Source organism: Pogoniulus pusillus, chromosome 39 (genome assembly GCF_015220805.1).
Source record: "Pogoniulus pusillus isolate bPogPus1 chromosome 39, bPogPus1.pri, whole genome shotgun sequence".
In the NCBI taxonomy this organism is placed as follows: Eukaryota; Metazoa; Chordata; class Aves; order Piciformes; family Lybiidae; genus Pogoniulus; species Pogoniulus pusillus.
Genome location: NC_087302.1, coordinates 1,023,171 through 1,035,555, shown reverse-complemented (window position 1 = coordinate 1,035,555; position 12,385 = coordinate 1,023,171). Strand labels below are relative to the sequence as shown.

At 57.9% G+C, this 12,385-nt stretch overlaps 1 protein-coding gene across 1 annotated transcript in view; it reads left to right on the top strand.

Annotated features, from left to right (window-relative positions):
- The window catches only part of PPP1R12B (protein phosphatase 1 regulatory subunit 12B), a 187,377-nt gene extending 176,348 nt beyond the window's left edge, over window positions 1-11,029 (top strand). Inside the window, 1 exon segment of the mRNA XM_064173963.1 lies at window positions 7,820-11,029. Coding sequence (XP_064030033.1) covers window positions 7,820-7,906 — 87 coding nt within the window. The 3' untranslated portion in view covers window positions 7,907-11,029.
- Window positions 11,030-12,385: the final 1,356 nt, after the last annotated feature.

The window sequence follows — 12,385 nt, the reverse complement described above, 5'->3', positions numbered from 1 at the left end:
CCAGCGTGGCTCACACTCAGCTCTTCAGTCCTGGGCTGTCTGTGCCTCAGCTGTCCTGGCCAGGGCTCCTCTGCCTGCAGCTCGCTCCTTAGGGTGAGGAGGGAGAGCAGTGCCCACAGGATGGTCCTGGGTCTGCCGCATGCCTCAGGCTGTGCTGGAGACAGTGAGCTTTGTTCCTTTCATGGCCCGAACCCCTGCTAATGAGCCAGTCAAGAAGTGAGAGGAGCAGGGCCACGTCGGTGAACTCAGGAACTCGGCGGTGCCAGAGCTGCCCCTGCAGCCCCTCTGGCGAAGGCGAGGGAGCTGCACAGCGTTCTCCTGAGCGCCTGCAGGACTGGACTGGAGATCAGCAGCCTGGCTGAGGAGGGAGGCAGAAGATGAGCATTTGCAGCGAGCAGAATTCAGTGCCAAGTGCCTGAGGTCCCAACTTACCACGGCAGTTTTTCTCGAAGGTGGCAGCAGCTGCTGTGTTCCGCAGCAGCACCTCCTGGCTCTGCGCTCTGCGTGCTCAGGGCGTTCCGGTGGCCCCGAGCGGCGCAGGCACAAGAGCCTTTAACTGGAGGCAGGTTGAGCTGCAGCGAGAAGGCTGCTGTCGGGCAGCCAAGTATCAAGCAGAGCGATAAGCAAGCGCAGCAGTCCCGGCCAGGCTCTGCTCCTCACTCTTGGCTCCGGGCCCAGTTTGCCAGCTTTGCTGGGGCTCTGCCGTGTGCCCTGCCCGCGGCACCCACGCCCTGCACAGATCTCTTTTGTCACCTGAGCCGAGGCCGTGCTGAGCCTCCCTGCTCTGTTGGTATGGAAAACCAAAGGTGGTCTCTCCATCTCAGGGAGCGTGGCACCTGCTGGAGGTATGTTGGATGTTTCCTGCCAGCTGTGATGAAACAGAGGACATTTGTTATCCCTGGCAGCAGCAGCAGAAGTGACTCCTCCAGGATGAACCGTCCCGGCTGTGGTTTATGGCGAGGCAGAGGTGTGGCATCCCTCTGTGTGCCCACCCAGCACAGAGGCAGCTGGCACAGCTCGGGAAGGCTGAGGACTGAGGAGAAGGGATCTCACTGCTGAGGTGTCCCTGCAGCTCTCCTGCAGTTGGGTGGCTGTGGCCCTGCCTCAGGACCTGTTGCTTGATCCAGGGTCAGGATTGTGCTGGCATAGTCAAAGCAGCAGGAGCTGCCTGGTCAGAGTGATGCCCGTGGGAAGCTCAGAGCCCATCCTTTGCTGGCTCCCTTTGCCAGCATTTTGAGTGGGGTTTGTTGATTCCTCAGCAGGCAGCAGAGGCAGTGCTTTTGGGTGGCTGAGAATCAAGCTGGTGGATGGGGGCTACACAAAGTGCTTCTCCTTTAGACAGGAGCAAGCCCTTGGACAAAATGTGCTGAGGTGCAGCAGGTTCCTTGCCAGCAGCAGCTCCACGGCGTGCAGCTTGGGTGGAAACTCCTGCAGGTCGATTTGTGCTGCTACTTCTGGTTAAGGACAGGGCAGTGAGCTGCTTTTGAGCACTTTCTGCTTGTCGAAGGGCCGAAAGGATGCCCCTCCCCATCAGACCCCTCCCGTCGGCTCACTGCTGCTGGAAGCTGGTGAAGGAGAGCGCAGAGGGAGGAGCACCTTGGGTGCGGAGCCGCTACGGTTCTGGGCTGGGCTTCTTCACCAGCTCTCCTCACAGGTGTTTCCCTTCCTGCCTTTCCCTGCTGGTGTCTGTCGGAGGCTCTCCTCCTCTTGTGGCCCTGCTGCCCAGCGAGCTGTTGGGAGGGGCAGGATGCTGCTCAGCCAGCAGCTCCCCAGCCCTCGGCGTGTCCTGTGCCCATGCCTGGTGTCAGTGTCCTGTGTGCTTCGCTCTGCCAGCGCTGGGCAGGTGTTGTCCTTGTAGAGGTGGTGATGTCCACATGGCTTTGACCTTTTCCCCTTGTGCCTCCCTCATGGCTTTTGCTTTCTGTGTCTCCCTGTTGCTGCTGTACCTGTGCAGCTCTGGGGCTGGGTTCCAGCAGTGTCCTTCCCCTGCTCGTGTCTCCTGTACCCGGGAACGCTGCGCTCCGTGCCTGGGAGCTGCTGTCCTTCAGACTCTTGTTCAAGTGAGCAGCTCGAGGTCCTCACTCTGGAGAGCAGAGATAATTTGAGCCCCGTGGCAGAGAAGAGCTGAATCTGGGCAGAGATGAAAAACTTCCTCCACATCCCCCAGACCTGGCAGGACCCCAGCAGCCCCCAGAGCCCTCATTTGGGTGCTGCAAGGACATGAGCAGACATGGTCCACGTCTTGGTGGTCTGCTGTAGGACACTTTGAGCCACCCCAGTCTGTGCCTTTGCAATCTGCCATGAAGCTCTGATCGCTTTTTGCTCCCCAGGTCTGCTTTAGCTGCTAGAGATACATGAAGCAAAGGGGCTCTGAGGAGATTCCCAGTTTCCAGCCTGTCTAGGTGGCAGGCCAGTGGTGGTTTCTCACAGGAGTTCCTCTGTCCAGGGGGGTTCTGCTGGATCTCACTGTCTCAGGGAACTGGAATCTAACCTGCAAGAGGCTGTCCTGCTTTCTGGTGGGACAAACTTCCTTCTGACCTCTTCAAATGCTTGGGGAGGGGACCTAGAGAAGGGGCTGGTTCCTGAGCCACCTTGTAAGGCTTTCCCCACACACAGCTGAGCTGCTGCCTGCCCAGCTCCCACTGCTACTAATTCTTCTTTTATTCTCTTTTGTTCCTTTTACTCCCTGTGGACTAAATTCACCTTTCTGTGCCCCTGTCTGTGGTTTGTTCTCTCTGTATTCTTCTGTCCACTCCTCTCACTTCTCTGCAGAATCTCCACCAGCTCAAACAGATTCACACTCTGAGGCAGATGAATGAGCAGCTGCTGGCCGAGAACAGGGCTCTGACCCGGGTGGTGGCCAGACTCTCTCTGCCTGCCAAGCCCTCGGAATCAGAGGAGCTGTAGCTGCTTCCCCTCCGGCTCATCTGGCCTCCCTCCTCCACTCTTCCAGGCAGGTCTCCGCTGGCTGGGCCGGGCCGGGCTGCTCCCTGCCGCCTCGCTGCTCTCCAGGCTGCCAGGGGAAGCTTTTGGCTCCAAAGCAGCATGTGGCCAAGGAGCCCCTAGCAGCCAGAAGCATGGTGCTGCTGCCCAGCTGGAGGCAGGGCCTGGCAGGGGCTCTGCCCAGCCATGCTGACCTTTGCTGTGCTTGGCAGCTGCTGCTGACCTCACTGGTTACTAACTGCCCACGCCGGGGGGTGCCTGGACCCTGAGGAGTCCAGCACCTGGGAGAGAGGCTGGAAGAGCTGCTCCCTGCCTTGGCACAAGCACTCAGGGCTGTGTGGTTGGCACTGATCCACAGGTTCACTGACTGCACTGGGTTTGAAAGGACCATCCTAGGGTCCAAGCCCCTTGCAGGGACACATCCAGGCTGATCTTGAATGCCTCCAGGGGTGGGGCCTCAACCACAGCCCTGGGCAACCTCAGCCACTGAGATGGCTCCTAGCAAGTATCAGACCAGCCACTGCCCTGTGGCTTTCATAGAACCACAGAACCCTTTTGATTGGAAAAGACCTTTAAGGTCATCAAGTCCAACCATGAATCCAGCCCTACCAGGTCACCACTAAACCATGTCCCTCAGCAGCACATCAGCCATCTTCACCCTGGCCATGGCTTTGGGGTGGCTCATCAGTGCCACATTAGCCAGCAGCCCCTTCCCATTGCCCAGCCCTGGCAGAGGTGCTTGGTACCAGGTGCTCATACTGGGATTCTTTTTCAGCCTCCTTGAGAAGCTGGCACCCAGCCCTAAGAGCACCCAGAGCCAGGGTGAGCAGGGCAGCACATTTGGAAGGAAAGGTGCACAGTTTAGGCAGGCAGCTGGTTTGTCACAGAGCCAGCAGTGGGCAGCCCTCAGCAGGTCTCCTTAGTCACTAAGCAGGGAGGACAACTCCCTCCCTCCTTTTAAGCAGAGGGATTGGGGTCTGAGTTTGCAGAGTGCAGCATCCCCTCTGCCTTCTGCACTCAGGGTACCACACACAGAGTCCCCTGGCTGGGAAAGACCTGCAGAGCATCGAGTCCAACCCTCACCCAACATCTGGGCACAGCTGGCATACCACAGCCCTAAGCTCTGAACAGCTTTTAAACATGAATGAGCTTTGAGGTCTCTTCCAGCCTAAACCATTCTATGATTCCAAGGCTGGGGACTGCAGCGCTGCCCTGGGCAGCCTGTGCCAGTGCTCCATGACCCTTCTGGTGAAGGAATCTTTCCTGATGTCCAAACTGACCCTGCCCTGGTGCAGCCTGAGGCCCTTTCATCCTGTCACTTGCTACCTGGGAGAAGAGGTCAGGCCCCACCTCATTGCACCCTCCTCTCAGGGAGCTGCAGAGAGCAATGAGCTCTGCCCTCAGCCTCCTCTTCTCCACACTGCACACCCCCAGCTCCCTCAGCTGCCCCTGGTAGCACCTGGGTACCAGACCCCTCACCAGCCTTGTTCCCCCTCTGGACCAGGCAGGGCTGGACCAGTTGTGCTTCCTCTCTTCATCTTCTGGTTTAGATTGAGTGCAGAGCAGTTAATGTCTGAAACCCAAGGGGAAGCCTCCTCTAGCTGTGCCCTGGCACAGGCACTTCAGCCACAGTCCTTTCTTGCTCCTCCATTGGTTGAGTGCTAAAATAAAGCTGTAGCTGCTGCTTTCTTGGGGCCCTCCCAGTCTTTTGCAGGTTAGTAGGGACAGGCAGGTCCCTCCAGACACAGCTGTTCTGTCAGCAGAGGAAGCAGCACTGTGGTCTCCTGGGCTGGAAGTGTACAGAAGAAATGCTATTCTTAGCTGACAAATTATAGGAAGGAAAATTAACCTCAGGAGCCAACTAAGCAGGCAGGGGAATTGTGCAGGGCAGTTGTGGCTTCCCCCTTCCAGGGGTCTGGGCTCAGGACCAGGCCTGTGGCCCAGGCTGAGGGAGGAGGTGCTTGGTGCTGTGTGACCTGGATTGTGCAGATGGTCAGGTTGAAGGAGCTCAGCACCCTCCTGCTTTGAGCCTGCAGAGGGGTTCTGAGCCTGCCACTGACTCAGGCCCTCTGAAGCAGGGAGCTGAAGTCATTCTCCTTCCCACTGTGCTTTGAGATCTGAGAGGGGGAACTGAGCAAAACTATTGCCAGACTCAGAGAAGCACAGAAAGTGGAGGCTGGAAGGGACCTCTGGAGATCATCCAGTCCAGCCCTCCTGTGCACTCAGATTCACCAACTCGAGGCTGCACAGGAGCACTTCCAGGCAAGGTTGGAATCCCTCCAGAGGAGGCTCCACAGCCTCTCTGGGCAGCCTGCTCCAGGGCTGTGCTACCTTCACAGCAAAGAAGCCTCCTGTGAACCCTGCTGTGCCCTAGTGTGTACCCACTGGCCCTTGTCCTCTTGCTGAGCACCACTGAGAGGAGCCCAGCCCCATCCTCATGGCCTCCACCTACATCACACACTGTAGGTCACTGCTCTCTCTCTTCTCCCAGCGTTGCTGCCTTCCCTACCACTGACTCCCATCTGCTCTGCTCTGCTGTCTCTCGCTGGGCCATGGATGGACTGATCCTGCCCAGCTTGCTTGGGGGTTTGCAGCTCACTGCTGGAGCTCAAGCTGTGGAGGAGCCACTTGGCTGCCAACTCTGCTGGGCTCTTCCAGTAGGAGTGGCAGGGGATGGTGCTGGCCCCTGCCAGCCTGTCTCAGACATTCAGCTCTGCAGCCCGGTGGCAGCTCAGGCTCCCCACACTGCTGCAGCAGTGCTGCTGCTCAGGGAACCTCACATCTGTGTGGCCGCTGCAGTGCCACAGGGAGCACACAGCCCAGCTTTGTGCTGACCCTGCTCAGCATCACCATCCCCTGCCACATCCCTCCCTTCCCAAGGGGACATCTGTAAGGCTGCAGCTGCCCTGCCCCTGTGCTGCCAGCCTGCCCCAGGGGCAGCTGTTGCTTTACCTGCCTTGAGCTGCTTTGCTGCCAGGGGCCCTTGGCCTGGGGTGGGTGGAATTCAGTAGGGTGGATGGGTGCTCAGTGGGCAGAAAGCTGCTCTGGAAGCTGCTGCCTGGGGGCACAGCTGGGGAGCTTTTCGAGAAACGTTTGCTTTGCCTCTGCCTCTGCTCCTTCCTCCCTGAATAAACCTCTCTTGGGAGCCTGTGTGGGGCATGGCCACCAGCAGAGCTTCCAGCAGGCTGTGGGGCTGAGCTCTCTGGTGGTGCTGCTGAGCCCCTGTGACATGACCTCTGCCAAAGCAAGGGGCAGAACTTTGCATCTGTGCCTCTACAGCAGTGATGGGCACATGCAAGGCTGCCAGACCACCTCAGGAGTGATGTAAAGAGGACAGGGACTGGCCAGCTGCAGACCTCAGCAGGTGGTTGACCTGTCCTGGTGCACTGGACTAGAGGGCACCAATCTGTGCTGTGGGTGTGCTGTGGAGCTCAGGAGGGGTGCAGAGGGAGACAGAAATGCTCTGCTGTTTGCTGGGCTCCTCAGCACTTGGGGGATGCCTCTGATGTGGCCATCAGGAGTCGTGGCTGCTGTCCTGGTGGCAGCCCTGGCACGGAGGTGTGGTTGTCACACCACCATGGGCCCCACTTGGTGCTTTTAAGCATCACAAGCTGAAGCTCTGCCCAGCCTGTCACAGTTTTACCCTTTCCCCTACATCCTAGCAGCCTTTCCCCTTCCTCTCTCTCATGGAACCTCCTGTCTGGAGCACCCAACCCCAGCAGGGACAGGGTTGGACAGGCTGGGGCCAGGCATGGCTTGGCCTGGCTGTGCCAGGAGGGGACTGCCCCAGGTGGGAGCTGCTATCTGCCCTACATTCCATGGTTGTGGCCGTGGAGGGGCTGCAGATGAGAGCAGCAGGCAGGAGGTGTGGTCAGAGCTGAAACTCCAGCTTGGGAGGGAGGAGAAGGTTTAGGAGGGATTTTGATCCCGAGCCAGTTCCTCTGACATCCACCTTGGCAGGGAGAGGCATCGCTGAGCTCATAGCAGTGCCCTTCATGCCTCCACCTTGGCATGTTCCAGCAGGCTCTGGGGCTGGTGGCCCTCAGGGCTGATGGCTCCTGTGGTGTGGGTTACACCTTCTGTGTCACACCCTGAGACAGGAGCCTGAGGTCTCCTTCCAGTCCCCAGGTGGCTGGGGACAGTCCACCGAAGGTCCCTGCCTGCAGGGTGTGAAGTGAGGAGAGGTCAGGGGAAATGAGAGTGCTGCAGAGCTGCTGTGGAGGCTCCTCCAGCTCCCACCAGGGGCTCTGCCTTTGTCTGCAGACCCTTGTCTGAGCTCCATCACTCCAAGCTGAGCACCAAGGAGGCATCTCCAGTGTCAGGATGCTCTGCCATGCTCTGGCCACGATGTGGGCATTTGCATTAGATCTCTGTGAGGTCCTGAGGAGGTCTGGGGATGCTCTGAAGAGACTGCAAACCAGGCCAGAGCTGGGCTGCAATCTCTTTTCCCCTCTAGTCCTGGCAAAATGGAACAAACACAGCAGGAAAAAAGCAGCTTCGTAGCTTTCTGCTGAGCCCTGCACAGCCTCTGGGAGCAGGTTTGTGATGGAACAGCTCAGAAATGGTTCCTGCCCTCCCAGCTGGTCCTGACACCGTGCTGGGGCCGTGGCACCGCTTCTCACCATGGCATTCCCAGCTCCAGGGGCTCCTTGCTGTGCTCCAGTCCCTTCTCAGCCCCTCCACACAGTTTGTCCTGGAGACGCCAGGGCAGAGCTGGCTGGCATGAGCCCTGCCCGGGGAGGAGGGTTTGCAGGAGGCTCTGCACGCTGCTGTGGCCCGTGGGTGGTGAGGAGGACCAAGCCAAGCACCCAGCTGCTGCCCCGGTGCCGCCTCCCTGCAGGAGGAGTGACCCTGCCCTGTCTGTGTCTCTCTGCAGATTTTGACAGAGCTGAAGTCAGACAACCAAAGGCTGAAGGACGAGAACGGAGCCCTCATTCGTGTCATCAGCAAACTCTCCAAATAGGGATCCTGAGCAAAGGCAGGCCCAGGAGGGGTGCCCTACACCAGCTGCCAGCCCTGCCACCCAGCCCTCCCCACGCTGCCCTCCTGCCCGGTACAGCAAGTGTCTCAGCCATGGGATCAGCCTGGCACACCTCCTGGCCCAGCCTGCTGCTGTACATTCCCTTCCTGCCCACAGCTCCCCAGCACACCTCTGCCAGGCTCTTGTTTGGAATTGGAGGTGGTGTCTTGGACACTCTTCAAGGGAGAAGAGAAATGTGAGGGCTGGGGGTGAGCTGCCACAACCTCTCCTGCAGGCTCAGCGTGTGGTGGGGAACCTTGGTCTGGAGCAGGTGACTCCTGCTTGGACAAGTGACACCTAAAGAACTGATCCAGCACAGCCAAGTCCTTCAGGGGTGGGAGATGTGGACCTGGGCTGGGACTCTGAGGATGCTCAGCAACCCCCCCCCAGATGTGGGTCACAAAGTGATGCTGTGAAAGCCACCAGGGCTGATGCTCTAACAGGCTGACTGCTGCTTTGCACAGAGACCTTCTCCTTCCACCCCAGCAGACCAAGTCTGGTCTTGTTCCTGTTCAGCACCACCAGCGCTGACTCTCAGCATCAGATCCCTCCTCCCTCCCCTGCCTTTCCTTCACAGCCTGGCTGACTTGGTGTCAGGCTGGGTCCTTCCAGGCCTCCTGGTTCTGCTCACTGCACCTGGGCTCTTGCTGCTGGGGACAGGATGCACCACAGATACTTGCCAAGCTTCCTGAAGGACAGGCTTGAAGCCCTGGAGGTCCTCTGCTGCTCTCACTTGTCTGTCAGTGTAAATCACCTTGCAGGATCTCTGCCCACACCAGAAATCAGCCTCCCTGTCCCACAGCAGGGACATTTTCCTGCCATCCTCTCAAGGGCAGAAGGATGTGGTGGGGCTGGGCTGGGCTTCCAGGCACCTGGCTCTGGCCTGCAGGTGAAGGCAGCACTGGCTGGGTTGCAGAGACAGGGAACAGCAGAGGCCTGTGGGTGAAGAACCTTGGCAGAGCACAGAGTGGTGATCATTGTCCTCCTGCATGCCTGGGAGAGGTGTGGGGTGTTGGTGTCAGAGGGGCAAGGAGCTGACCTCAGGGTGCTGGTAGCTGGCTGGGATGAAAGTCTTTCAGTCTGTCAGAAGCTTGCAATAAGCCTTGGCCTTGAAGGAAACCTCAAAACCTCTCTTTGATGTTCTGCATACTGAGAACAGTTTGGGACTGTCCCGTGGGCATCGAGGCAGTGGCTGTGTGCGGTGAGTGCTGAGAGCAGCAGCAACCTGCTGTGGAGCTGTTCAGCTTCCCCTTCACACACTTCTCTCAAACGATTCTTTCCCTCTGAGACTTCTTGCTGCACCCAAGCCACTTCCCCTCTCCCTCCCTCCTGATTGCTCCTTTCACTTCCCTTGTCCTTTGCTTTCCCTGCCCTGCCTGGCTGAGAGCTGCAGTCTCAGTCGCTCAACTTGGAGGTTACCATGAAGTTGCTCTGACTTTGCCTGGGCACCTCTGCTAACTGAGCTGGCATCTCTTGCCAGGCCAGTGGGTCTCTTTGTGCTCTGAGGGAGAGAGAGGAGATACTTGAACGTGGGCATGATTCTGGAGCTTGCTCAGAAGTTTCTCCTTCAGTCCTGAGCTTTTTGGAACCTTTTGCTGGTTACTGCCTCAGAAAGTGATTTAGTTTCCTCTGCCTTGGACTTTTTAATTTGGTTTGTTGGTTTTTGGTTGTTTTTTTTTTAACTACTTCTCCATTTTCCACCCCCCCTTCCCCTCCCTGTCCTGCCTGTTTCCACCTCTCTTGCTCTTCTCAGAGCTGCTGATGTTCCCCAGGCAGCTCTAGGCAGAGGCTCCTGCTCCGCACTGCTGCCAGCGGAGCCGTTGCTGTGCAGCCTGAGGAGCTGCTTCTCCTGGCACTCTGAGGCCCTTCCTCTGCTGCTGTGCTTTGGGGAGGAAGAGACCAAAGCTGGTGACAGCATCAGGGTTTCTGCAGAGCACAGCCTAAGCCAGGCCTTATCTCTCTTTGTTTTAACCCTGCTCTATTGAACTGCTTTAAGTCTCGAGATCCAGTCAATGCTTCCCCTGCACGTTCCCTCTTGGTGCACTCTTTCTGTGAGTACTTCTGCAGTCCTTGGTGTTCTTCCTCTCAGTGACCCACTCCTCACTTCAGACCTGGGCTCTCTCAGCTCTCAACAGGAGCCCAGTCCCTTCTGTGCCACGTGGAGGAGAGAGCCTCACCTGCTGGGGCTGTTAGTTGCCTGCCAGTGTGGGTCCTGCATCCCAGCAGGACAAGGGACAAGATTTCAGCCTGAGGAGGCAGGTTCCTGGCAGCACGTTCCTGGTGTCTGTGGTAGGGAGAGGCTTCAGCCCACCCTGCCAAACCCACCCTGCACTGACAGCTTGCCCCTTCCCACCAGGACACTCGCTGTGGTTTACTGGACAGAGCAGGCTGCAGAGGGTGCAGGAGGCTTCGTTCCTCTGCCTGGCATCTTGCAAAGCCAAACCACTGCAGCCCAAGTCTCTGCTGAGCACTGGATGATGCCCCTGAAGGGGCACAGGACCCACCAACAGTCGAGTGTCACTGGCTAGCCAAAGCTGTGAGTGTTCCCTGAGGACAACACCATCCAACCCAGACCCTTGAGGAGGGTTCTTGGTCTCCCTGCCCTAAAGCAGTGCACCGAGGAGGTGAGGAGCAGGAGGATCCCACACTCTGCACTCAGGCAGGGCGTGGAGCAGGTCTTGGAGCTGATCCCTGCTGCAGCAGAGGGTTTGCCAGGTGTGCTCTCCACTGGCTTTTGTTTTTCTAAGCAGCTGCTTGGGGTGAATTCATTTTTACTGCTTGGGGTGAACCCACCTGTCGTGGCTGCGAGTTGGATGATGGCTCTTTGTAAATAAACTGCTGGGAGAAGCAGGACAAAGCTAACAGAGATGGGGAGAGAATGTATTTTTATGCAACTTTTTGAGTGGCCTTTTAAACCCCTGAGATGAATGATTTGTTTTACTGGTTGTTGTTATATAGTATTATAAGTATTATGTGTTTGAAAGTTTGGGAATAATATCCACACCTATGATGCTTGTAAACACAACAGTATTTATAAAGGAATAAAGAAGAGTTGGTAAAATAGAAGCTGGGACTTGGCTTCCATCTCTCTGGCAGTTGTTTAGCTTTCAAGTGGTCCATTTCTCCCTAAATTGCTGTAGCACAGAGTGGTAGGGGTTGGAAGGGACCTCTGGAGATCATCCAGTCCAAAAGCAGGAGCACCCAGGGCAGGGCACACAGGAATGCAGCCAGATGGGGCTTGGAAGTCTGCAGAGAAAGAGACTCCACAACCTCTCTGGGCAGCCTGCTCCAGGCTCCAGAACCCTCACACCAAAGAGGTTTCTCCTTATGCTGAGGTGGAACTCTCTGGGTTCCAGTTTGGGTCCATTGCTCCTTGCCCTGTCACAGGACAGCACTGAGCAGAGCCTGGCCCCTGCTTGCCCCCCACCCTTCAGATATTTATCCCCCTCTCACCTTCTCCAGACTAACTAGCCCCAGGGCTCTTGGGGCTACAGATGTTGCAGTCCCTTCAGCATCTTCACAGCCTCCATTGGACTCTCTCCAGTAGTTCTCTGTTGCTCTTGAGCTGGGAAGCCCAGACCTGGACCCAGTACTCCAGATGTGACCTCACCAGGGCAGAGTAGAGGCAGAGGAGAACCTCCCTTGAGCTGCTGGCCACACTCTTCTGAAGGTACCCCAGGAGACCGTTAGCCTCCTTGGCCAGAAGGGCACATTGCTGTCTCATGGGTGACTTACTGCCCACCAGGAAGCTCTGCAGATAGCTACCTGCTGCAGGTACAGGGGAAAGGCTGCACTCCTGCATTCCTCTTCAAGGACAGCCCAAAGGAGGGACCTGTGGACGCACATCCCCTGAAAGCCACCCAGCAGAACGGGATTATGGCCCACCTGGTGGCTCTGAGCCACAGCAGGCTTCAGGGCTGTTCCCCACCATTGTGCCAAGCCCTGTTTTGCTCTGCTCAGGAGCTTGATCAGGACAAGGGGCACAGGTGCCACCTCTTGAAGCTTTTGTCCCAAGCAAGGCTGCTGGAAAGCTCTGTATGGTCCAGTCTTCAAGGGTGGTTGCTGCAGCTTGAGCTCTTCCTGGCACCACTGCAGGTCAGGTTGTTTGTGGCTCTCAGCACCCTGCTCTAGTTGCACATGGCCCTGCTGGCTGCAGCAGCTTGGACTGGGTGGACCTTAAAGCTCCCTTCCCACCCAAACCAGTCTGCAACTCTGTGCCTGTGCCAGCCACGCTCAGCCGGGGCAGCAGGGCCCAGGCTGCCCAGAGACATCCCCGTGTGCATGCCCACACCCATGGCTGAGGGGCACTTGCGTCCCCGTGGGGCTCCTCTTGTGCCTCCACCCCTCCATCATCCTGGGCTCGCAGTCCCCAGCCGCGGACACCCGCACCGAGCCGCAGGAGCAAGAGCAGAGGCCGCAGGG